The 26,458-nt window shown below is 38.4% G+C and overlaps 1 protein-coding gene across 1 annotated transcript in view; it reads left to right on the forward strand.

Annotated features, from left to right (window-relative positions):
• The window catches only part of Ccdc73 (coiled-coil domain containing 73), a 124,689-nt gene that overhangs the window by 92,387 nt on the left and 5,844 nt on the right, over positions 1–26,458 (forward strand). The window contains exons 10-17 of the mRNA XM_036183362.1: positions 1,183–1,311; positions 1,738–1,797; positions 6,814–6,918; positions 15,791–15,901; positions 18,149–18,283; positions 21,391–21,580; positions 22,571–24,040; positions 26,256–26,389. Of these exons, the coding sequence (XP_036039255.1) occupies positions 1,183–1,311; positions 1,738–1,797; positions 6,814–6,918; positions 15,791–15,901; positions 18,149–18,283; positions 21,391–21,580; positions 22,571–24,040; positions 26,256–26,389 (2,334 nt within the window). The remainder of the gene's footprint in view (positions 1–1,182; positions 1,312–1,737; positions 1,798–6,813; positions 6,919–15,790; positions 15,902–18,148; positions 18,284–21,390; positions 21,581–22,570; positions 24,041–26,255; positions 26,390–26,458) is intronic.

Genomic DNA, 26,458 nt, shown 5'->3' on the forward strand with positions numbered 1-26,458 from the left:
CCAACTCTGGTTGCATCCCTGTTTTCTACTGCATCTGTTTGAGCTTCCTGGATGCCACAATCTTGGGCTTCCCCCTCCCTCAGTTGCCTGTACTTTTCAACCTTCTTAGCTCATCTATGAATGTTAGGGTTCCTTGGGACACAATCATTTGTCAGCTTCTGCCTTTCAATAACTTCTTCCCATAAAGGACCTTGATGGGTCAGTAAAATTATATTGAACACTCTACCATGGGATCCTTTACACCAGGTGCTCAATCCATGGGCCAACTAATGCTATGCCCAGGATTCAGAGAAGTGTTGCTTTGCAGTGAACTGCCATTAAATGTACAGATTCACACTGCTGGATGCTGAGAATAAGTGATAGTTGAGGGATTAGCCCTAAGGAGGCCATTTATACTGTTTCCTTTAATGCTCAGGAAACATTGTAGGTGAGGAGGTGGAAAGAATTTAAGAGTTAGAAGATAAGAGAGAGGCATACGCCTTTAATCCCAGCACTTGGGAGGCAGTGCCAGGCGGATTTCTGTGAGTTCGAGGCCAGCCTGCTCTAACAAAGCGAGTTCCAGGAAAGGCACAAAGCTACACAGAGAAACCTTGTCTCGAAAAACCAAACAGAGAGAGAGAGGGGGGGGGCATTGTAAAATATGAACTTTTTGGCATGATGTAGCAATCATGCTGTGATGATTGCATTCATGTACTGGGCCTGTGAAAGACTAAGCCAGTTGTCTTTAATCTTGGGTCAGGAAGGAACTTGTGTGATCATAACCCATCCTGTCTATAAAGTGTTGGCTGTGGCAGTCAATTCCTTTATTTGTGTACCCACAAATGAGCCCACCAGGCTCCAGTGGGTAGTTCAAAACCCAGGAACACATGGACTGACAAGTTAAAAGTCAGTGTGTCAGAAGCTGAGTCAGAAAGATATAAATGTGAAGAAGGGACTTTTAAGGAGAAGGGGTTTGTCGGTGGTGGGAGGGAGATAAGAGATGCAGTGTGTGTGAGAGTAACCAGAATGTGTTCTCTCTATATACATATCTATGAAATTGGCAAAGAAGAACTTTAATAAAAGTTATATATAAAAGTATTCTGTTGTTAAATGAAGTATAATTTTAAAATTTGGAAACTATCACGAAAATATCTTGGTTTGATAATATGTATACTGAATTTCCTTTTTGTTTCTTATGTTAAGGAACTAAAAAAAGTAGCTTCAGAGTTGATTAAGTCCAAGGTCATATGCCAGCATAAGATGGAAGAAGAAAGTATCAATCTGATAATTAAAGAACAAAAATATGAAGAGCTTCAAGAAAGACTCGACATGGTATTTGATTAAATTTTACTCATTTATAAAATTAAATCTTACTCAAAGAATGAGAACTTCAGTATTATTATACAAAATATTTCTTCTTTGTGAACTTTGTAGACATAGTAAAAATTAAGGTATGACTCTTTTTTAAAATTATCGGACTTTTTGTCATTAGCAAATCTTAGAACAAAATTCAGCTATAGCAATTTTAATCCAACTCAAATATAGATTCAGGTAGTTTTATGTCTCAATGGTGTCTCTAAATTGCTTTTAAGATTAAAAAAAAGAGAAATTGAATAATTTTAACATTTATCTTTGTACTAGCCTATATTGGGCTTCTTAATTCACTGGAGCCAATGTCTCAACACAAACATGGGTACTGAATTGAATATAGAGCTTACTGAATCTTATATCATAACTTTACAATTCTTAACTTTGAAGGAATTGGAATTAAATAAGAAAATTAATGAAGAGATTACCCATATTCAAGAAGAAAAACAGGTAAGCAATCCTCACATAATTTGGAAGTAGATATGGGATGATATTTGCTTAAGTGTGGAAATAGATGTGGGATGATACTTGCCTAACTGTGGAGTAGGCAGTCAGCTAACATGTACTGAGTGGATATGTTTATATGTTTTTAACTAGTTGAATGTATACTTCCAATTTTTGCTATTTTATTTATTTCTTTATTTGAGACAAAATTGTAGCCCTAGTTGTCTTGGAATTGGCCATGTAGATCAGGCTTGACCTGGGACTCACAGATATCCACCTGATTCTGTGTCCTAGGTTTAAAGGTGTGTGCCTTTACATTTATTTATTTTATGTGTATGTGTCTTAGTGTGTGCATTTGTATGTGATCACATGTGTGCACACACATCTGTATATGAAGAGACCAGAACTCTTCAGTCTTTCTGAGCTGGAGTTACAGATGTTTGTAGGATGCCTGGCTTGTTCAGTGAATGCTGGAGACCAAGTCTGGTCCTCATGATTGTTCAACAAGCACTCCTAATTGCTGGGCCATTCTTCCAGCCCCAGTTTTTTCTTTACTCTTTCTTTCCTTCCTTCCTTCCTTCCTTCCTTCCTTCCTTCCTTCCTTCCTTCCTTCCTCCCTCCCTCCCTCCCTCCCTCCCTCCCTTCTTTTTTCCTTCCTTCCTTCCAAGACAGGGTTTCTCTGTGTAGCTTTGTGCCTTTCCTGGAACTAGCTTTGTAGACCAGGCTGGCCTTGAACTCACAGAGATCCACCTGCCTTTGCCTCCCCAGTGCTGGGATTAAAGGAGTGCACCACCACCATCTGGCCCTTCCTTCCTTCTTTCCTTCCTTTCTTTCTTCCTCTCCCCCCTCTTTCCTTCCTTCCCTCCCACCCTCCCACCCTCCCTCCCTCCCTCTCTCTCTCTTCTTTTCTTTTATAATTTAATTTAATTTTCCATATCAGCCATAGGTTCCCCTCCCCCCTCCCGTTCCTGCCTTCTCCCCCCCACCCCATTCTCATCTCCTCCAGGGCAAAGACTTCCCTGGGGATTCAGCTCAACTTGGTACATTCAGTACAGGCAGGTCTAGTCCCCTCCTCCCAGGCTGAGCAAAGTGTCCCTGCATAAGCCCCAGGTTCCAAACAGCCAGCTCATGCACTAAGGACATATCCGGGTCCCACTGCCTGGGTGCCTCCCAAACAGTTCAAGCTAATCAATTGTCTCACTTATCCAGAGGGCCTGATCTAGTTGGGGGCTCCTCAGCTTTTTGTTCATAGTTCATGTGTTTCCATTAGTTTGGCTATTTGTCCCTGTGCTTTTTCCAATCTTGGTCTTAACAATTCTCACTCATACAATCCCTCCTCTTTCTCGCCAACTGGACTCCTGGAGCTCCACCTGGGCCCTGGCCATGGCTCTTTGCATCTGCTTCCCTCAGTCATTGGATGAGATTTCTAGCATGACAGTTAGGGTGTTTGGCCATCTGATCACCAGACTAGGTCAGTTCAGGCTTTCTCTCGACCATTGCCAGTAGTCTACAGTGGAGATATCTTTGTGGATTTCTGGGGACCTCTCTAGCACTTTGCTTCTTTCTGTTCTCATGTGGTCTTCATTTATCATGGTCTGTTATTCCTTGTTCTCTCTCTCTGTTCTTGATCCAGCTGGGATCTCCCGCTCCCCTAAGCTCTCTATCCCTCTAACCTTGCCCTTTATTACCCCCTACTCACATCCAGGTTGTTCATGTAGCTCTCATCCATTTCTCTGTCATTGGGCAATCCCTGTGTCTTTCTTAGGGTCCTGTTTTCTAGGTAGTCTCCCTGGAGTTATGTAGCAGTCTAGTCATCTTTGTTTTACATCTAGTATCCTCCTATGAGTGAGTACATGCCATTTTTGTCTTTCTGAGTCTGGGTTACCTCACTCAGGATGATTTTTTCTAGATCCATCCATTTGCCTGCAAATCTCATGATGTGATTGTTTTTCTCTGCTGAGTAGTACTCCATTGTGTATATGTACCACATTTTCATTATCCATTCTTCAGTTGAAGGGTATCTAGGTTGTTTTCAGGTTCTGGCTATTACAAACAATGCTGATATGAACATAGCTGAGCAAATGCCCTTGTGGTATGCTTGAGCATGCCCAAGAATGGTATAGGTGGGTCTTGGGGGAGATGGATTCCAGATTTTCTAAGGAAGCGCCATATTGATTTCCAAAGTGGCTGTACAAGCTTGCATTCCCACCAGCAGTGGAGGAGAGTTCCCCTTGCTCCACATCCTCTCCAGCATAAGCTTTCTTCTGTGCTTTTGATCTTAGCCATTCTGACAGGTGTAAGGTAGTATCTCAGAGTTGTTTTGATTTGCATTTCCCTGATAATTAGGGATGTTGAGCAATTCCTTAAATGTCTTTCAGCCATTTGGGCTTTCTCTGTTGACAATTCTCTGTTTAGTTCTATAGCTCATTTCCTAATTGGACTGTTGGGCATTTTGATTTCTAATTTCTGGAGTTCTTTATATATTCTGGATACCAGCCCTCTGTTAGATGTGGGGTTGGTGAAGACCTTTTCCCATTCTGTAGGCTGTCGCTTTGTCTTGTTGACCGTGTCCTTTGCTCTACAAAAGCTTCTCAGTTTCAAGAGGTCCCATTGATTGATTGTTTCTCTCAGTGTCTGTGCTACTGGTGTTATATTTAGGAAGTGATCTCCGGTGCCAACGCATTCAAGAGTACTTCCTACTTTCTCTACTATCAGGTTCAGAGTAGCTGGATTTATGTTGAGGTCTTTGATCCACTTGGATTTAAGTTTTGTGCACGGTGACAGATATGGATCTATTTGCAGCCTTCTACACATTGACATCCAGTTATGCCAGCACCATTTGTTGGAGATGTTTTCTTTTTTCCATTGTACATTTTTGGCTTCTTTGTCAAAAATTATATGTTCATAGGTGTGCGGGTTAATGTCAGAGTCTTCAATTCAATTCCATTGGTCCACATGTTGGTTTTTATGCCAGTACCAAGCTGTTTTTATTACTGTAGTTCTATAGTAGATCTTGAGGTCGGGGATCGTGATGCCTCCAGAAGTTGTTTTATTGTACAGGATTCTTTTGGCTATCCTGGGTTTTTTGTTTTTCCATATGAAGTTGAGTATTATTCTTTCCAGATCTGTGAAGAATTGTGTTGTTAATTTGATGGGAATTGCATTGAATCTGTAGATTGCTTTTGGTAAGATCACCATTTTTACTATTTTAATCCTGCCTATCCATGAGCATGGGAGATCTTTCCATTTTCTGACATCTTCTTCAATTTCTTTTTTCAGGGACTTAAAGTTCTTGTCATATAGGTCCTTGACATGCTTAGTTAGCATAACCCCAAGGTATTTTGTATCATTTGTGGCTATTGTAAAGGGTGATGAATCTCTGATTTCCTTCTCAGCCTGTTTGTCTACTGTATATAGGACGGCTACTGATTTTTTTGAGTTGATCTTGTATCCTGCAATGTTGCTGAAGGTTTTTATTAGCTGTATCAGTTCCTTGGTTGAATTTTTGGGATCACTCATGTATACTATCATGTCATCTGCAAATAGGGAAAGCTTGACTTCTTCCTTTCCAATTTGTATCCCCTTAATCTCCTTATGTTGTCTTATAGCTCTGTCTAGAACTTCAAGTACTATATTGAATAAGTATTGAGAGAGGGGACAGCCTTGCCTTGTTCCTGATTTTAGTGGAATTGCTTTGAGTTTCTCTCATTTTAATTTGATGTTGGCTGTTGGCTTGCTGTAAATTGCCTTTATTATGTTTAGGTATGTTCCCTGTATTCCTGATTGCTCCAAGACCTTTATCATGAAGGGGTGTTGGATTTTGTCAAATGCCTTTTCTGCATCTAGTGAGATGATCACGTGGTTTTTTCCTTTGATTTTGTTTAAATTGTGTATTACATTGGCGGACTTTCCCATGTTGAACCGCCCTTGCATCTCTTTTGTTTTTGAGTCAGTGTCTCACTGTCGTACAGGACGGCCTGGAGCTGACTATGTAGCCCATGGTGGCCTCAAACTCACTGGCAATCCTCCTGTCTCAGCTTTCCAATTGCTGAGGCTACAGACATCAGCCACATATTTTTAGCTAAATTTTCATTTTTCAGAGGTAGTTTTATTATTTGTTAGACCAGTGGTACCTTAGCAAATAATTACTAAAAATGTATTTACATACCATGTGTGATTTTAGAACAATTTCCACTTATTTCAATCTATTCTCATGCTTAAAAATAGTTTGGGGAAACTACAGTTATTTAAAAAAAAATTTTGGATTCACCTTATGTGTATAAATGTTTTGCCTGCATATACATCTGTACACCATGTGTGTGCCTGGTGCCTCCAGAGGCCAGAAGAAGGCATTGGATCCCCTGGAACTGGAGATAACAGGTGGTTGGGAGCCACCATGTGGGTGCTAGGAATTGAACCTGGGTCCTCTGCAAGAGCAGCAAGTGCTCTCAACTGCTGTATTTTCTCCCCAGCCCCTGTAAGAAGAGTTTTGTCTTTCTTTTTTCTTGATTTATCTTCATTTGACACACTAGTCTACAGAATCATTTTATAATATTATAGTTCATGTGACATTACTAGAGATATATTCCTATATCTCTAGGTGAGCAAGGCAACAAGTTTATTTTATTTTTTTAATTCTTTACCTTGTTCAGTAATGTCTTAGAATCTGTGTCCAGTTCCAAAAACTAAGGGACTTTTAGAAATAATACTTGATAGAAATTTGTATAACCTTAATTATTTTAGATAGTAAATTATAGAAGTGTTATTAGTTTAATATAAAGGATCAAAATTAAGCTATAAAAATAGTAGCTTAAAAACTAGAAATGTGCCACGTGGCAGCAGAGGCAGTTGGATATCTGTGACTCTACAAAGACAGTTGTAGGACAGCCAGAGTTCTCTTACATGGAGAAACCCTGTTTCAAAACAAAACAAAACAAAACAAAATCCTAAACAAACAAAAAAAACTAGAAATGTATCTGGAGAATGAATTTAGAAACATGATATATTTTTATGTTTTTGAAGGATATCATCATTTCTTTTCAACACATGCAGCAATTACTTCAGCAACAAACTCAAGCTAATACTGAAATCAATGCGGAATTGAAGGTGCTAAAAGGAAATAATCAGGTTATGTATATATTGTATATATTATGTATATATTGTTTAAATATATTTCTATCTAATAGGCTTCCCCCATTTAATTGCACTTAAGTATCTTGTTCTATCATTTGATTTTAAAAGGTAAGATACTAGATTCCTTCATTAGTTTTCACCATAAATATCTAAAGTAGTAAGTATATTTTTTTAACATTTAAGTTACTAGGTAAATGTTAAACTTTATCAAAATATCTGACTTGAATTTTTTTGAGATGGGGTCTTTACAATATAGCACTGGCTGTCCTGGAACTCACTGTGGACCAGATTCGACCTGAACTCACAGAGATCCACCTGCCTCTGTTTGTAGTGCTAGGATTAAAGGTGTGTGCTACCTTCTGTTTAATTTTGTACTCAGTGTCTTGAAGTTTTTAATAAATTTTTATCTTTTGAATTTATGTTTTGTAAATGAAACCTGATGGTGTATGGAAGCATGTGTTGGAGGCTTGGAACCTCAATAGGCATTTTCTTGTTTCTGTTGCCTCTCAGTCTTGGTTCCTGGCTGCTGGTTCTTTTACCTTCTGGTGGCCTGATCCCTTGCCTAACTACCCACTCTGTAGCTGAAGTTTTCCATGGACCCTGCAACTGCTTATAAAATAATCACTCAAAAGCTTATATTAATTAAACTGCTTGGCCATTAGCTCAGGCCTACAACTGACTAACTCTTATAATTAAACTCAGCCCATTTCTGTTAATCTATATGTCACCATGTGTTCCGTGGCTTTACCTGTTGCCTTTACATGCTGTTCCCTGGATGATGGTAGGCTGGCATCTCCTCACTCAGCCTTCCTGTTCTCAGAATTCTCTTCTCTGCTTGTCCCACCTATACTATACTTCCTGCCTGGCTGCCAATCAACGTTTTATTTATCAATCAATCAGAGCAACACATTCACAGCATACAGAAAATCCCACAGCACCGCTCCGTGTGTCTTTTCATTTGTTTAGGAAAGCCTTATGTTTAAATGAATGCCTAGGTACAGTAGGAGAGATCTGATGTGGGTACATGTGTCCTCAGCACTCTATGGGGAGGCATGGCAGCAGCTCTTCCTAACTCAGGTTGGCAGAGTAAGTATCCAGCCCAGTGCTGAATGCTTCCCTGCCTAGCACTTTGATCTTGCAACAGACCCTCTGCTGTGGGTTTATATAGAGAACCCATGGAAAGGAACGATATTTTCTTTTCTGGCTAGAATGTGATACACGGGTGAAGCAGGTGGCAGGAAGAAGTGGTGTTCAGAGGCTAGTGGCTCTGGCTCATGCTGAGTGGTCATGAAGCTCTTAGGCAGCAGCGAGGGACTTCATTTGTGCTGTGATCTTTTTTTCCTGTGTCCAGATAACCATGCCATTAAATAGAAAATGAAATGTCCTATGGCAGAGAGAGACACAAAGGAAAATTTACATGTTTTAATACCTCTAATAGCATGTTTCCTTAGGCCACACAAATTCAGTTAGCTCATCAGCATTGAATAGAACTAAACTTATGCAGAGCAAGGCAGTTTTTTGCTTCATCTCCTCACCATTGCTGCCCTATGGCTTATCATATAAAGGGTTCCGCCTGCCTTCAGTTAGGTAGGAATTAAAATGTCAAAGATACAGAGGGAGAGAAGTGGACTGCTAGAATCGAACTACTCACTCTAACCTCTTGACCTATTCTTATAAGAGACTAGAGAGAACAACTTAAGTCAGAACCTCTCCCACCTTCTCCCAAGAGCATCCAGTTTATTTTGTGGCGATATGGCATAACATTTTAGCCTAGGTTTACCACAGCCTATGGAATGGTGGGATTACAGGCATGTAGCACCATGTCTGACTTAAATTCACTATGAATAGCTGTTACCAAGGTCATATGGTAATACATGTAAAGGAGTTGAAACAGTTTTGGGGGTGAGCTGAATATTAGGTGTTAGCCAATTTATTCTATGATAGAGACCCAAAAAATGTAAGCAGTTTTATAAACTTATAAACTGTGGGGCCTTATAAACTGAGGAAAAAACAATATTATAGCTGGTTCCAATCCAGCACTATTTCTCAGTGTTATGTGCTCAACATAATTTTTTCTAGAAGCACGAGAGCTGTTTAAGTTTGTGTGCTGGTTAGTTTTTATCAACTTGATATAAAGTGGTCTAAGAAGAGGCAACATAAGTTGAGGAATTGCCTCCATGAGCTTAGCCTATGAACATGTCTGTGGGATATTTGCTTGATTAGTGATTGATGTGTGTGTGTGTGGGAGGGGAAATAGCTTACTGTGGTTGGGTAAGAAGTCTTGGGTTGTATAAGGAAACCAGCTGAGCAAGCTATGCAGGGTGGAGAGCAAGCAATGCCCCACCGTAGTCTCTGCTAAAGTTCCTGCTATTGGGGGATTTATTAAGGCAACTCCACGTAGTTGAAAGGGAGGTTTGTTTTGGGGGGTTACTTACAACAAGTAAAGGGATAGGTTACAGGCTTCAGGAGAGGTGAAATGCAGTCCAGCGGTGTTCTTCGGAGAACTCTGCTCGGTCTACCATCCAACGTCCAGGATTACCAGGAACCACATCCAGATCTCAGGTCTTAAGGGCTCCCGTCTCGGCCTCGCCTCCAGGACAGGCCATAGGTAGGCATGACAGTTACTGGAAGCCTCACTGGGGGTAGTACTTCCAGGTCAAAGCTGGAGCAGCTACCCACTACATCTCCCCATTTTGTCTAAATAAGAAAGTTCTAACATAATACAAGACTATATACAATAGGAATGATTATCAAATATTGTCCAGGAGGAATAAGGGACAATGACCTAGATAAGATAATATCAAACAAGAGATAAATACTAAAATCCAGAGAAGTCTGGAGCATAGGTAAATGCCACGTTACAAAGATCATTCCAAAAGGTGTCCTACCCTAAAGAACCTCAGTCTAATACAGTTCTTGCCTCTTAGTTCCTGCCCAGACTTCCCTTGATTATAGACTGTAATTTGTAAACCAAATGAACCCTTACCTCCTCAAGTTACCTTTGGTCGTGGTATTTTTCAGAGTGATGTAAAATAAACTAAGAAAGTTTGTTAAATCAGCTGTATGAAAATTGTACTAAAATTTTATAGTATTTATAGTGGTCATTGCTTTGAGCTACTAACCAAATCTGTAAGTATGGCCCTAGGATCTTTTAACTGTGTGTACCAATATGTTAAATATTCAAATACTGGTCTGGAGAGATGGCTCAGAGGTTAAGAGCACCAACTGTTCTTCCAGAAGCCCTGAGTTCAATTCCCAGCAACCACATGGTGGCTCACAACCATCTGTAATGAGATCTGGCGCCCTCTTCTGTATACATAATAAATAAATAAATCTTTAAAAAAATAAAATAAAAGGGTATTTTAAATTTACTTTAAAAAATATTCAAATACCTTTCTCTTTAATTGTTACAGTTATTACCTGTCTCTTGATATTATATAGAAAGCTATATAATATCATATAGTACATTCCAAAATATTGTCAAGTAGCCCACTAAGAGTGAAAACATTTTCATCCACCATCACCATCATTTTATAAAACAGAACATTTTAAAATATATGTATTTTAAAGATAATCCCAGGATAAACGACAGATCATTATAAGAAAAGTCATGCCATCACATTTGGCCATGGACTAGAGAAGTTTGTCATGAATCAGTGCTTAGCTGCTGACTGATGTCTAAGAACCACTGATATACAGCATAACAAAATATTCATGCTGAGCTGTTGCTAAGGTTTATATTGCTTAGATACGGCAAGTGTTTTCTTGAGGAGCATTCTAATTCCACCTGTACTAAAAGGGATCGTTGCTCTTGATAATGGCCAACTGATTTTCAGTGCTCTGCTGTTATACTGTCATCTGTCTTGTTTTTAGCAGTAAATTTAGAAAGATCATACGTATCTAAATTCTAGTTATAAGTTTAATTCTACTTCTATAGTCACAATATTAAGAGTAATTTTCACATTTTACTCCTGTAGTTATTGTATTATTACTGTATTAACTAGGACAATTTACTGGTTTTTTGAAGTTAAAGCATTTAGTGATTGCTTTCAGTTTAACCTCTGACAAATCCTTTTTTTCACAGATGTTTTTCAGATTTGTTAATTCAGTTGGAAATAATAACATTTTCATGTATGTTTATAATATGTACAAGTTTATATTCACGATGGAGTGTAACCTCCATGAGGAAGTCAGAGCATTCCAACTTTAGGATCATAAGCACATGAGAGTGGCAAGCATGCAGTAGGACCTTGTTAAGTGCTATTAAATGAATGAATGGTGTGCCATGAATAAACTACCAGTTTATTCCCCAGTCAGAAACCACCTGGTTAGGGCTTTCAGCTAAAGATGATTAATTGAACGTACATCCACTTCTGCTGCCTTGTGAAACTGTTATAAAATGGCAATAAACCCACAAGGACATGGAAATAATGGGAGAAACATAAACGGCTAAGTTTTAAAAGTGAACTCGATATACAGTTAGCAGAAACAGGAAATAGAAACCTAATTCAAAGTCATGGAAGTGAGGCCTGGGATGTGGTTGAGTGGTAGGGTCCTTGCCTAGCATTATGAGTTTTATGTCAGCTTGATATAAGCTAGAGTCATTTTGGACAAGGGAACCTCAGCTAAGAAAACTAAACCCAGAAATGGCCAGGAATTGTATCCCGTGTCTTTTGAAAGATCCAGATGCAAACACCTGTGTCAGACTCCACTGCAGCCCCACAGTCCTCCTTCCAGCCCACAGGCACCGGCTCTCTCCTCTTTGGTACAGGCTTGGAGGTGTATGCCTGGAGTTTGAGAGAGAACTGAAGTTGAAAGGGATCTGGGGTATGCTGGGGCTCCTCCATCATTAGGATTGGTTGTTAAAATAGTAGTGGCCTGAAACGGACCATGTCTCTAGCAAAAATGGCAGCTATGCAAATTAATTCTTCTCTCTGCCCTCTTCCTCTCCTCTCCCTCCCCCTTACCTCTCTGCCTTCTCTCTCCCTCCCTTTTCTTTCCCTCCTTCCCTTCTTCTCTTCATTCCTCCCCCCTTTCCCTTTCCTCTCTCTATGCACCAGTACACTGTTGGAAATAGTATAGTGAAAATAGTTCACTGCCTGCCAGTGTAGTTCTCCCAGTTACAGGACACCTATTCTAATTCCCAGGAAAGATGAGGGCAGACTAACCTGCCCCAAAGGGAAGACCATGGTTCTTTTCAGTTTCGTTTTCCAAAAGGAAGAGTTCAGCCAGAACTCCCTACAGTAAAGTCTAGTGTTGACAAACTTTTGACCATCTTTTAAATACCTCATTTTTAAGTACAAATTGATGATTAAGAACTACTGATACTTGAAAAAAAAAAGGCTGTCATGTAAAAAGACAAAAACAGGAGTCTAAAAAACATGTAAAACTAAAACTGCTTAAAGGAAAAGTACTAATCCACAGGACAAAAATTAGAAATCCATAAGCACAAATAAGAGAAACCCTACTAAAAATGTAAGTGCAATGGAAATGGAAAGGTTGCTAGATAGTAGAGGTAGTTGTTTAGAAAGTAGAATCTATAGACACATGGCTAAAGCTGGGAATTATTCAGGTGGCAAAGTGCTTGTCGTGCAAGCACGAGGACCTGAGGTAAGTCCCCAGCACCCACTAAGACGCTGGCAGCTTTCATCCCAGCACTCAGGAGGCAGAGGCAGGCGGATTTCTGAATTCAAGGTCAGCCTGGACTACAGAGTGAGTTCCAGGACAGCCAGGGCTACACAGAGAAACTCTTTCTTGAAAAACAAAACAAAACAAAGAAAAAAGCCAGCCATGGTTGTGTATGCTTCCCAGTGTATGCTTCCCTGGGGCTTACTGGCTGGTGAGCCAGTTACCCTACTGTGGAGGCCAGCTCCCACCTTTTCCAGTGTTCCTATGAGGAGGAGAGAGGGATAAGAAAATATTAGTTAGAAAGATAGGAAGAGGAGAAAGACAGAAACACAGGATATCTTCAGGAGGACCTGGGTCAATACCCAACGGCCTTTTCTATTTACTCAAAAGGGCTTTTTATATCAATGCCAAGGGGCAGGGCAAAAGACCTCCCACCCCCACCCCCCCGCAAGATCAAAGCACACTTCACAGCCTAGTGTAGATTGTTCCAAACACCTAGTAACCATGCCCGTGGTCAAATCTTCCCCTTATGCAGCCCTGCTGGGTAGAGCAAGCTCAGATTCTCTGACCCTCAGTAAGTTCTCACTAGATAGCCTCTGTGGGTCTCTAACGCCCTTCTTGGTTGGTGCTCCAGTTTAATGAGAGATGCTGTTTTAGAAAAGTTCCTGAAGAATGATGATACCTGAAGTGGACCTCTGGTCTCTCTGTGCACACACATGTGCACACAAGGTAAGAAGATGTAAATGAGAGAATTCAGGAATCACTCTAAGGAGTCAGGGATGTTTCAGAGAAAGAGAGAATCAAGAAAATGGAAGGAGAAAGAATGGGCAAAGAAACAATACAGAAAGTTTCACAGGCCTGAGGGGCATGAGTTCATTTGATTTAATATCAGTGCATATCATTGTAAAATATACATTGCACATAAAAATATGATTCTAGCTGGTTGTGGTGGCACACACTGGTAGGATTTGCTGAAGGAGGCAGAGGCAGGAGGATCACGAGTTCGAAGCCAGCCTGGGCTACCAAGTGAGTTCTAGTAAAGGCGCAAAGCTACACAGAGAAACCCTGTCTTGAAAAACAAAAACAAAGACAAAAACAACAACAACAAAAAGATTCTAAAAACTGCAGAAAAGTATGGAATGCAAAGAATTAGGAATGAGAATAACATATCAGCCTTAGCTTTCTCATTGGCAAAACTAGACAGTAGAAAAAAATGTAATTGTGTCTGCAGAGGTTGGGAAGAAATTGCTAACCAGAGTTGTGCTCCACTCATCTAACCTAATTTCTCAGTAGACATGGGGATCCCAGAAACCATTACCATCCATGCCTGCTTTATCATGACAACAGTTTGTTGTACCCTGAAAAGGAAGTAAAGGTATAAAGGGAATCATGGATCTAGAAAACAGGAGAGTGCAGGAGGGGAGGGAATCCTCACTGATAACCTGGCTTGTGCAGTCAACTGAGAACAATAAATCAAGTTGTAATGGCAGGATGGAAGGGCTCCAAAGAACTGCAACCAAGTGCCTAAGGAGGTGGTCACTTTTAGATAGAGTATGACCAGGAGCAATTGATTGACACACCTAATATACACTGTTTAAAGAACATGATACTATTGGTCATTTGTTGTTAACAGAATAGAGATTGTGGTATGTTTTCTCATTTCTTTCCTAAACATTGATCTACTTTCTAAAATAGAGTATGCTGTCCATATAAATAAATATGGTAAAAATACATATTAGAATGTTAAAATACTAAGCACCTATTAATTATACAACACTGTAAATATTTAGAAACTGCTCTATTATTATATGTAACCATGGATTAAGGCAATGTGTCTTCTGTGAAATGTTCTCATTATTCTGAAATATAGCAGTCAAAATAGGTGTTCATTTAGGTGTTTCAAAGTGCATCACTTCTAGGGGGACAGAGGAGAATGTTTTTGTCACAAGTTGCAAAATGCTTTTTATTAGATGTGTTGTCATAATTTCACAGACATATTTACACATTGATATTCTAAATGTAACTGAGAACTCTTTAAATAGAACGTTCTTAAGACTTTTAAATGAGATGAATTTATATTTAGTAGTATAGGAAGTAAACGAGATTGTTTGCCTTTTAGAAAAGCAAATTATAGAGCAGTAAGTATGTGTGATGAGGTTCTCAGCTGTATGTAAAAGATATTTTGTCTACTTTTCCTGCTGTGAGTATTCTCTGATTACAGAAACTTATAAAGTGCTAACTTAACGGAGGAGGTCACTTTCAGCCCCCACACTTTTTTTTCCCCCGAGGTAGGGTTTCTCCGGGTAGTTCTGCACCTTTCCTGGATTTCGCTCTGTAGCCCAGGCTGTCCTAGAACTCACTCTGTAGCCCAGGCTGTCCTAGAACTCACTCTGTAGCCCAGGCTGGCCTCGAACTCCACCTCCCCTTTTATATTGTTTTGTGTAGCTGGAAACTTTTTACCAAGTATACATAGCTTTATAAATGATAATAGATGATCTTAAAATTCTAGATGCATTAGATATATAGATTCTTGTTTTCAGTTTGCTTAAATTATAGAGAGTAAAGAGACACAATATTATTAGTGATAGTGATTCATAGTTCTAAAATTCTAGTCTTAGAAAACACTTGACAATATTTTTATTTTTTATTAATTTTTTTATTTTTTTAAACTATTTTTTGTGACTTTCACATCATATATATTTTTACTTTTTTAATTTTTGGGTTTTTTGAGAGAGAGTGGGATAGGGTGATTCTATTACATTAGTTCAATGAAGTAACTAAGTGATGTGTTAAATAAGTTAGGCTAAGTATTAATTTGAAATTAGAATTTTTAAAAGTATTTCTAGCTAGTTAATTTCTAAAATAAACAGGTAAAAACGTCTTAGGGTAGTTAAAATTTTTAGTAGGTTAGGCTGGATTATGCTACATTTCACGCTTTTCAATGCTGTACTTTATATTACTTTTTCAGTACATTAAAACTTACGCAGTGAAACTGAATAATGGCAATGTTTTTATACCCTTTTATAGCCATTTCTTCATCACAGCCTCCCCTGTTTCCTGTTAGCTAAGCTCTGAGCACCTTCCTGTTAATTTATGAAAATTATTGTGAGGTAGCACATTATTACTGATCTGTATGGCACTTTCAGCATGTTCCACGCAAAGGTCTGAGCAACATAAAACACATCAAAATTCATTAATGTGGTATTGATTATTTTTTGGATAATTAATTTTATTGCAGACCCTTGAAAGAGATAATGAGGTGCAAAGGGAGAAGGTAAAAGAAAATGAAGAAAAGTTCCTTGATCTTCAGAACGAGCATGAAAAAGCACTAGGGACTTGGAAGAGACGTGTAGGTCTATTAAATGTTAAATAGTAAAGTATTCTACATTGCTATAGACATTTAAAATAACTATTAAATGCTAAGAAAATATTACAAAATTGATGTCAGACACATTTTCTTCTTGCACTCATATTTCTGCCAAAGTGAGTGTTTCTAAAAATTAAATTTAATAAAATACCCTCTGGTGTTTTCAGACATAGACATAGACATTTCAGACATAGACTGTATGTATATGTGTTTATATACATGTACAAAGCATATATGACTATATAGAATAGCTATTAATATATTCTAAGAAAAATTAATTTACATCTAAATAAAATGATTCAGTGTATCTTAGTGAACTAGAATCATATGAAAACTATTGGTAGCTGGACAAGGTAGCAGCAGCCTCAGTATTTGTTGAGATGTGTCAGAACCATGTTGGAACATGTATGCAGTTGCTGAGTTATGTTGGACTAATATTTTATTATACAGCTACTTCCTTTAAGTCACTAAATGTTAATTTTGATAAAATATGTAAAACAATTAGAGAAAACGATGTAAATTCAAGTTGCAGAACAAAATTTTGCTTCAAAGACTGATGGATCACAAAATTGGATTTTCTATCTTAGTACCAATTTTCATTGCCTTTTAAATTCCTTGTAAAGGAATTAAGATAATTGTCTCAAGCTATGGCATATGAAAAACATGGCTTTAATCACTCTTTAAAAAAAGAATTAATACAGTAGAAAGTCACTATGAGTTTATGGAACTAAATTTTAGAAATATATGATTCCATTTTTAGACTATTAATTATAACATTTCTTTTATATACTAATGTATATGTGACTATAAGTTTTATAACATTTTCTGTAGATGATTTTACTTGATTTCTGATATAAAAAACCCAATTTATTTGTAGTTAATAAGTTTTCCTAATTCAGAGTTTCAAGAGATCAACTTGGTTATTGATGGTTTTGATATACCTTATTCAAATCTAAGGAAAATATTTCATACTTACATCACAATACAAAAAATTGGTTAAGAATCTCCACTAGGAAAATGTCATAAAAGCAACAAGCATAGTAACTTCAGTTGGTCTGTTTTGCATCCCAGTACCTTCCTTCCCTCCCCATCTTTAAAAGGCTGTGAAAGTTGTGCTGTGAGGATTGGGAAAGCTGCGGAGTAGAAAGGAGCTGCAACATAAAACAAACAATCTTGCTGCAAACACCCGCAACTGTATATATATGTATATGTCTGGAAACGCTTCCACTGGCAGTGCAGCCATGCAAAGCAAACTAACATTCATTTTCTCTTCTGAGAACACAACAGTGGCCATCTCCCAAGGGCAAAAGAGTAATTAAGAATAAAGGATTAGTTCCCAGCACCCACATTGGGAGGTTAACAAGACAACCAGGGTTTCTGATGCCCAGTTCTGGCTTCTATGAACATATACACACATGTGCACAAGTACACATACAAACAGCTAAATAATACATTTCTTTAAAAAAAAAAAAAGGAACTGCAACTTTATTTGGTAAGTTTAAATAAAATGGTCTTATCATAAGATTTTTAGATTATGAAAATCATAAACTATCATAAAGAATATATCATAAACTATCATGATCATAAATCAAAACTATAATAAACTAAGCAGAATATAGTTGAATAAGAAAAAAAACCACTTTGGTTTTGTAAGAATTTTCTTAAATGGAGATCAGATCTATACAGTCTGTGTGTCTATCTGTTTGTAATCACATGTGAAGTTTCTATGGAAAAGCATTCCCTCAAGAAAGCAATTGTGAGCTGCACAGGTAGTAGAAGCCCAGTTTCCAGATGGAAACATGAGGCTCGGTGCCAGTGTCTGTTATTACACTCAGTGTTCTGTACCTCCAGCTAGCTCAGCTGAACTCTGCACATCCAGCATGCAGCGATGAAATTAAAATCATCCAGGTGGGACTTTTGTAGGCTTTTATGACTAAGGTAAAATCTTTTTTTAAATAAGAAACAATTTAGGAGCATAGGCCCTAGGTTCAATTTTGGATTGCAATCCCAACTACTACTTTCTGTCTGTACTAACTTGGTCAAGTTACTTAATCTAAGTCTTACATTTCTTAAAGAGTATGAATCATGTTTGTTAAACACATCACTATTACAATGTTATTTCTTAACACAAGTAGTTAATGTTGTTATTATTTTTTACTATTTTATGAAACATTTATGTTTTCAGATAAAACGTATGCACTTGTTCATTTTGGCTTAATTTTATTCGAGGTTGAAGAACTTACTGGAGAAATTAATGAGGTTAAAAGTGAGTTGTCATTACTTAAGGAAACTCATGTTAAATTGCAAGAACATTACAAGAAATTATATGATCAGAAGAAAAATGAAGAATGCAAGAAGTTTCAGGTAAAATTTAAATATGTTTTGGGTTATTAACTGTTAAATTAGGACCATCACTGGTGATTATTTTTTCATTTAATATTTTAAGTTGCTCAGTTTTTAACAGGTTAGTTATAGCCAAGTTGTTTGTCATACATTTTTATTTGGCTTATGTGTGGAGTTTAATGTAAGTTTCAAGAGTACCCTGTATTTAGATTTTGAATTATCCCAGGGCCACATTTGTTGAAAACCCTGTTCTTGCCCAGTATAGTGGTTTACACCTTTAATCCTAGCATTCAGGGGGCAGAGGCAGGTGAATCTCTCTGAGTTCAAGGCCAGCCTGGTTTACATACCAAGTTCCAGAATAGCCAGGATTACATAGAGATTCCCTGTCTCACAAAAACAAAACAAACAAACAACAACAACAACAACAAAACAAAAAGGCAGGAAGCAAACCCTGTTGTTATTTCTCCCACTGTAGCTTGAGACGTCTTTGAAATATGTGGGTCTAATTCAGACTCTGTTGTGTTGATCCTGTATTTATGAGGCATATAAATTAATGCCAGTAGTACAGTGTCTCTATTAGTGCAGCTCTTAAACACATCTTCACATAGAAGTTTTTCAGTTTTGTTGCTGTAGATTTCTTACATTTCCATTTCACTTTTAGAATTTATCAGTTTCTGAAAGAGAATTCTCCTCTATTTCTATTGAGATTGTGTTAGTTTTTCTCAGTTTGATGCAAACTAGACTCACTGGGGAAGAGGAATGCTCGGTGAAGAACTGCCTCCGTTGGAAGCCCATGGTCATGTCTTGATTAGTGAATGAGGAGGGGACAGCCCCATACTGGCAGTCCAGCCCCTGGGCAGGTAGTCCTGGGTTGCATAAGAAAGGCAGCCGAGGAAGCAAGCCTGTCGTTTTCTATCCTGCCAGTCAGCTCCCAAATAATGACATGAGACTTCTGATTAACTATGAAAGCTCAGCCTATAGCTTAGGCTTGTTCCTAAGTAGCTCTTATAACTTAAATTAACCCATTTATATTAATCTACTTCTATCACATGGCATTACCTCTCTTCCATCTTGCACTTTCTGTCTCCTCTCTGTCTCCTGGAGTCTCCTGCATGCCTAGATTCTTCCTCTTTTCTTTCTCTGCCCAGAAATCTCACTTGTAACTCCTGCTTAGCTATTGGCTGTTTAGTTTTTTATTACACCAATCACAGCAACACATCTTGACACAGTGTACAAATACCCCACAACACAAGCCAATAAGCATTCCTTGGAGGTCTCTACTTCAATTCTTGTTTCCAGGTTCCTTCCTTGAATTTCTGCCTTGATTTCCTTCAAAATGGACTGTGACCTGGGATTTGTATGGTAACATAAGCATTTTCTTCTCTGAGTTAGTTTTGGTCAATGTTTTATCATAGTAGCAGAGATGCAAAGGAGGACACTGAGTGTTTTTCTTAAGACTGTTGTAATGGGATGCAGCCCTGATTTTTTCTTAACTGAATTCATTGGTACATGGAAAAGCTGGTGGGTTTTCTGTGTTGATTTTGCCCTACTTTGGTGTTTTTTTTTTTTTTTTTTTTTCAGTATAGGCTTATATCATCTACAAGCAGGGATAATTTAACTTCTTCCTTTCCTATTTATACCCCCCTCCTTGCCTTATTGCATTATTAGAGGACATGTTTGCAGTTTTCCCCTCATTGAGTATCATGCTGGCTATACAGCCTTTTTATTATGTTAAGCTGTAATCCTCTTGTGCTTAGTTTCCTCAGGCCTTTTATGTAGGATGTTGATTGTTCCCCAAAAGCCCTTTTCTATTTATTTAGATGATCCTATGATTTTTGTCCTTGACTGGGATGTGGAGACCAGCTCCCACATTTTCCCCAGGGTACTCTTGAGGAGAGGGCAATAAGAGACGTTAGATAGAAATATAGTGGGGAGAGAGACAGATAGAAACACAGGATAGCTTTGGGAGGGCCTGGATCAATATCCACCAGCCCCTTCTGTCTCATCTTAAGGGCTTTTTATAGGAATGCCAAGGGGCGGAATAAAAGACCTCCCTCCCCCCTAGCACAGCCAAGTGCAAACCCTTCCAATCACCTGGTAACCATGCATGTGGTCAAGTAATCCTCTAATGCAGCCCTGCTGGATGAAGCAAGCTCAGATCTCGCTAGGAAACCTGTGTGGGCCTTCACACTGGGATATGTTTATTGGTTTTGGTTGTGTATGTTGAAACATTCCTTTTTTTTTTAATTTTAAAATTTATTCAAAAGGACTTTTTATAATATGCCAAGGGAAGAGGCAAAAGACCTCCCCCTTGCAAGATCAAAGTACACTGTACAGTCAAGTGTAGACCCTTCCAAACACCTGGTAACCATGCCCTTGGTCAAATCATGCCTTTATGCATCCCTGCTGGATAAAGCAAGCTCAGATTCTCTGACCCTGTGAGGTCTCACTAGAAAGCCTCTGTGGGTTTCCACAGTTTCCAAGCTTCATCACTTTGTGTAACCCCTATTAGAACTCTGTTCCTTTTCGTTGTGAAATAGTATCCCATCAGACGAATATGCCAGTTCTGTTCATTTGTTAATGGCATCGGATCATTCCTATCCTCTGGCTGTTGTGAATAATGCTGCTCTAAGTAATGAATCTCTGGGGCTCTGGTGTTGGTCGGAGAGTAGTCCCTGTGCTTGTGAGGAAAGCTGAAGGGTGGAGTGGAATTGCTAGGGCACGTGGTAATTAGGCTTTTAACTTTTTAAAATTTTACCTTAAAGCAAAACCAAGGGGGGGGGGACCTTTTAGAGTCGGACAGAGGAGGAGCATGCCTATAATCCCCACACTCCTGGTTTGTCTGCTGTCTTACAGGGTATAAAAGGCTACTTCAGCAATTTGCCTGGCCCAAGTAAATCCTACCCCTAACGTGCCTGCCTGTGTGGTATAATAATGTGATAGGCATGTTTGAAAGTATACTGAGCTCTTTAGCTTGTTTAAATTTGAGACAGTAGACAGGGAACTTCAAAAGTCATTTGATTTTCAAATAGAAATTACTGAATAGTTGAACTAAAATCCACTTTTATCAGCAAAGTTTGCTCAAATATTTAACACATTTAAACAATATTTTTTCTATTTTATACCAGAATGTTCCAGAACTAAATAATGAAAATAGTGACAAACTATCCAGTAAGAAACCAGAAGACACTAGCACACAAAAATACAATCCTGGTCAAGAAATATGGGGGAAAAATACAAAGAGTTTTTGTTCAGATCCTGATTACTACAGAGAAAAGGGAAAAATGGAAGACCTGCCTGTAGAAGAAGCCGCAGAAGGTAACCTTAACTGCACTGCTAAAGTCCCATGGTGAGACTTCTCTGGCATGTAGGGGCTGTCAGTTACAGCTTTGCTCAAGGACCTTCCAGTGTAGTTGGGAAACACCTTTTCACCTGTGTGTAAACAAGCATTCTGCAAATGAGTCTTTACCAGTCTGCAGAGAGCATTCTCTGGGTCAGCAGCACACTTCTGGTGAGCAGGTTACAGCATTTCTCTTGGTTTAGATGACTACAGTAAGCACTAAGATGATTCTAATTTCTGCACTACAAAGAACAGCTTAATGTGGTACTGACCTAGGTGTTCTACTGTGGGTGAATAGCCACTTGGTGGAGATGTTGGAGAGAGAATGATTGAACTAATACAGCCTTTAAGACCTGAAATTTATGTTCTGGGTTATTTTAACTATACTTATGATTTGATAGTTAAAGCAAAGATGAATAAAATTGTCTTGAGTAAGTAGACATTCTGTGAATTGGCCCAAAATTATTCCAAAATTTAAAAATACTTACAGGGTAATAAACAAAAAAATGATTGTCAAACATGAACAAGCTAACTATCAACTTCTGAATGTTAGACCTGGTTATAATGGAGTTGAGGATGTACATTAATTTTTATCATATGTGTTCATGTAGGATTATACTTTGTGCCCCTAAAGAAACTACCAGAAAAGTAAAAACCATTGTGTAAATACTTTATGCTGCTTACCCCACTGGGTAATACCTCATGCTTCTTGCCTTTTTAAATCTAAGTCATTTTGCTATTGTGAACTAAAAAGTTTCAGGGCAGAGTCAAGAATTTAACATCCAAATATATACTTGCTTTAGTATGGGAACTCAAAATTTGAATAAAAGTGATGTCATCTTTGTATGATTAATGTCCAATAGACAGACCATTTAAGGCTAAATATGTCTTCACAAAATGTAGGTGACACATGTTATAAACAGGCTTTACTGAAATGATAACATTTCACTGTGTCCTCTTCATGACAGATTTACAGCCTTTTGAAATTAGTGCCAAAAGCAAAACTACTACTGTGGTATCTCAAGATGGACACCAAAGTGGAATGTCCCCAAGCAAAGGGCTTTGCCTAGATAAAGATGTAACTGATCAAGAACAAACCTTGACTGTTATTGACTGTAGAAAATCAGTTACTCTAGAAGTAAAAGACAAGGTGTGCTTGGAGAAAGACAATGGATGTTCAGAATTTAAATCCCTGGACAATTCCTTTTTAGTAGTAGATGAATCACTAGAAACAGAGAAGATATGCCTAGAAGGAATTGATGGATTAGGCCTTCTCCACAGTGGTGTAGATGTCCCTCTGGAGACGCGAAGTAACAAAGCACCCCTTAATGGCATTTCAAATGAGATGGCCCACAAAAGAAACTGTAACACAGATGTTTCTGAAAGCAAGCCATTCAAACAGCAATTCAAATTGCTTCCGGCAGATCTGGAAAATGCTACAGAGAAGGAAATTACAAATCATGACCAAACCAAAGCAGGATTAGATTCATTTCTAGATATAAAACTAAATCTTGATCAGCGTAAGAAACATGGCTCACAGGATTCAAGTAGTGTTATGTTAGATGATAAGTACCAAAAAATAAAGCAAACCTTAGGTGGAGGGAGTGAGTGCAGCATAGTACCCTTTTCATGTTATCAGCAAGCTAGCACAGCTGCCCAGAAGCCTGAAGCAACGGTTGCCTGTGCTATGGTGATCAGCCCGCCCTGTCCATCCACTCTCTCTGCTGACACTTTAAAAGGACTTAAGAATTCAGAAAACAATATGAATACTATGCCAACATTGGTGAAATCTGCCTCAAGTCCTGAAGAAAGAGCTATAAGAAAAACTATGAATAGCATACAAGACAGTCCTAAGAACCATTTGGGATCTTCAGAAAGCAGTGTGACCCTCTCCAGCTTTCAGGATAACCAAGGGGACAGTCATGCTTCACAAGCCAAAGATTTAAAGTCTGTAGCTCCCATGACAACTTCCACAGAAAAACAGCTTTCCAGTGAGAAGCAGATAACTGAAACTACAAAAAGTGGTCTCTTTTCCTTGGTGGATGTTAAGGAAAGACAGTGCATGTTGCTAAATAATAGAGAGAAAGCAGAGGCATCACATGACATCCTGTCAGAAGGAACATTCAGTGAAGGTCAGTTGGAAGAATCACATTTGTCTCATGTAACACCATCTGCAGATTCAGTAAACACAAGTGCAAGGTCGGCCTTTGAACTTCCCACTTCAGATAAAAAACTCAAGAAAAGTCCAGGATATATGAAGTTTGTAGCCCCGAGTTCTTGGTCAAAAATAAATCCAATTAAAACAGTGGTTACTTCACCTTCCAGCTTTCCTTTGTTGCTGAAGGAGAGACCAGTAGGTCCAGAAAGCAAAGTGATTACTCAAGTGACTTTTTGTGAAAATGTTGGTCTGGATGACACCAGAAAAAAAATTGAGCCAGGTAAGAAAACATGACCACACTTGAATTCTTTTTTTTTTTTTTTTTCCTATTACTTAACTATTCTGGACAGAGTCTCCAGATTTGTTTAAAGTGAAAAAGAATACATATGTGTATTTGTGTGTATAAAATCACCTAAGCATAATATAGTACATACATAAATAGAATGTTTTATTTAGATGAGTTATTTTTAACTTAAGTCTCAGTAGTAGTATCGGTCTGTCACTAGTCACATTTGGAAGTGTTGTTTCTCATCGTCAAAGTACAGCACCACCACCACCAGGTCTAGGAATAGACCTCCTAGTTAATCAGTCTCTGTCTGTCTGTCTGTCTGTCTGTCTCTCTCTCTCTCTCTCTCTCCCTCTCTCTCTCTAAGCAACTTGGTCTTTTCTCTCTCTCCCTGATTTTCCTTTGTACCTGTTCCTTCACCAGCACCACAAATTCAACTTGTTTTTCATTTTATTGGCAAAAGTGGAACAAAGGAATGTATTTCACACCATTGGCTTTTGTTATTGCTTGAAGCACTTAACCCTTTAATGAGTATGTACCTATGTTATATTCACATTACTGTAGAGAGTAGAGGGTCTATTTTCTTCTTAAAGTAGCACACGAATGACAGAATAACCTTTAAAAATAACTCCAGGAAACAAAATAATAACTTGGTGAAATATAGGATTTGGTAGAGAGATGTGGATGTTTGGTGGTGATACATTGAGGTTCATATTCCCTGCTTTTGTTTTACTTTTACTACAGAGATTTAAAAATGTACTACATATTGCACTGGGGAGGCAGCTGGTAAAAGCACTAGCCATGTGAAAGTAAGGACCAGTATCTGGTCTTCAGCACCCAAACAGTGGGTGTGTCAGCCCGCTTGAATCACAGCAGAAGGAAGCAGCCAGGGGATCCTTGGAGGCAGCTGGCTAGCCAGATTGGCTGAATAGGGCCAGTTTTGGGTTCCACATACAAGGTGGAGTAGATGAGGAACACATCTGATGTTGGCCTCTGCCACACACATGTACACATATGCAAACATGCATACATATGCCATGTCATACATGCAAAAAATTGCATATGAATAGGTACCATACAGCTGTAAGTTAAGTATATCAAAGTGATGGTTAGTGATAGATATGAAGAAAGTATGTTTACTCTGCTAATAGTAATTTCATAGTCAAAGTTGTTGAGGTCAAGGCATTCTTAAGATTTCTTGGGCAGTCTTCCTGGCATTGAACTGACCATCTTCCTGCTTTGGCCTCTCTAGAACTGGGGTCAGAGTACTCAGATTACAGATCTGTACCACCATGCCTTGCTAACTATATTTTAAGGGAATTTTGTGGATTTAACACATTGAAGAAATGCAGGTTACAAGGAATGCTTTATGTAGTCTAGACTTAATAGGCTTCGTTCAAAAAGAAAACTGAGAAAAACTTAGGAACAGTAGGGGCTTACAAACAAAGTACAAAATATACCTTGTTTACTTGCACCACCGATGTAAGGAAAAAGAAACACCAGAATACTGTATAGCTTCATTTCCCAAACTGCAGTTTTAATGTTAAGCATGGCTTTAGGGGCTGGTGTAACAGTCATCATTTTCTCAGCACATTTCAGTGGCATAAGAGAATCTAAAATTCTAAAACTGAAATTGTATTCTCACTAAACTTGTCTTTTAAGACTTCCCAGCTCTGTTGCAAGTAATTTTTGTTATTAAGCCCAACAAGCTCTTCTGAACAGCCCTTTGTGGCATTTTCTTCAATATAGTTTGTAAATTCTGTTTTTTTTTTTTTTTTTTTTTTTCACAGCTGAGGACCAAACCTAGGGCCTTGTGCTTGCTAGGCAAGAGCTCTACCACTGAGCTAAATCCACAACCCCCCGTTTTTAAATTTGTTTTGGCCTCCCCACTAATCTGAATTTGTAAAATGTTCACTATATAAATATTTGTATGTGTGGGTAATGCAGTGGTAACCTGGAAATGAGAACATTTTGTATGTTTGTGTTTGAGAATGTATTTATACCATCATCTTACCCTTCTTAATGATTTAGGAAACAGCAATAATACAATCTTGTTTTCTGAAATGAAATGTCCAAGAGGAAGTCTAGGAAATGGTAATATCCAAACTGACATGGAAATTGTTGGCGTTTAAGCACAAAGATGTAAGATCAGAAAGTTCAGTCATTAAGAGTACAGTTCAGTTGTTGTCTTTTCCTGTTTGTCAATCAGATCCTACCAGCATTAGCAGAGCTGCTGACACTGTGAGTAACTGGTGTATCCATCTAGGCCCCACGGGACAGCCCAGTGAAGAGAGGAATGCAACCGCAAAGACGTTTTATGATTCTCCTTTTCCCACAGAACATGTAAGTCAATTAAAAATATTGCTGAGCAGACCTCAGTGAGCTAATTCTCCAGATATGTGTAGCACTGGA

This window comes from Onychomys torridus, chromosome 4 (assembly GCF_903995425.1).
Source record: "Onychomys torridus chromosome 4, mOncTor1.1, whole genome shotgun sequence".
Lineage (NCBI taxonomy): Eukaryota > Metazoa > Chordata > Mammalia > Rodentia > Cricetidae > Onychomys > Onychomys torridus.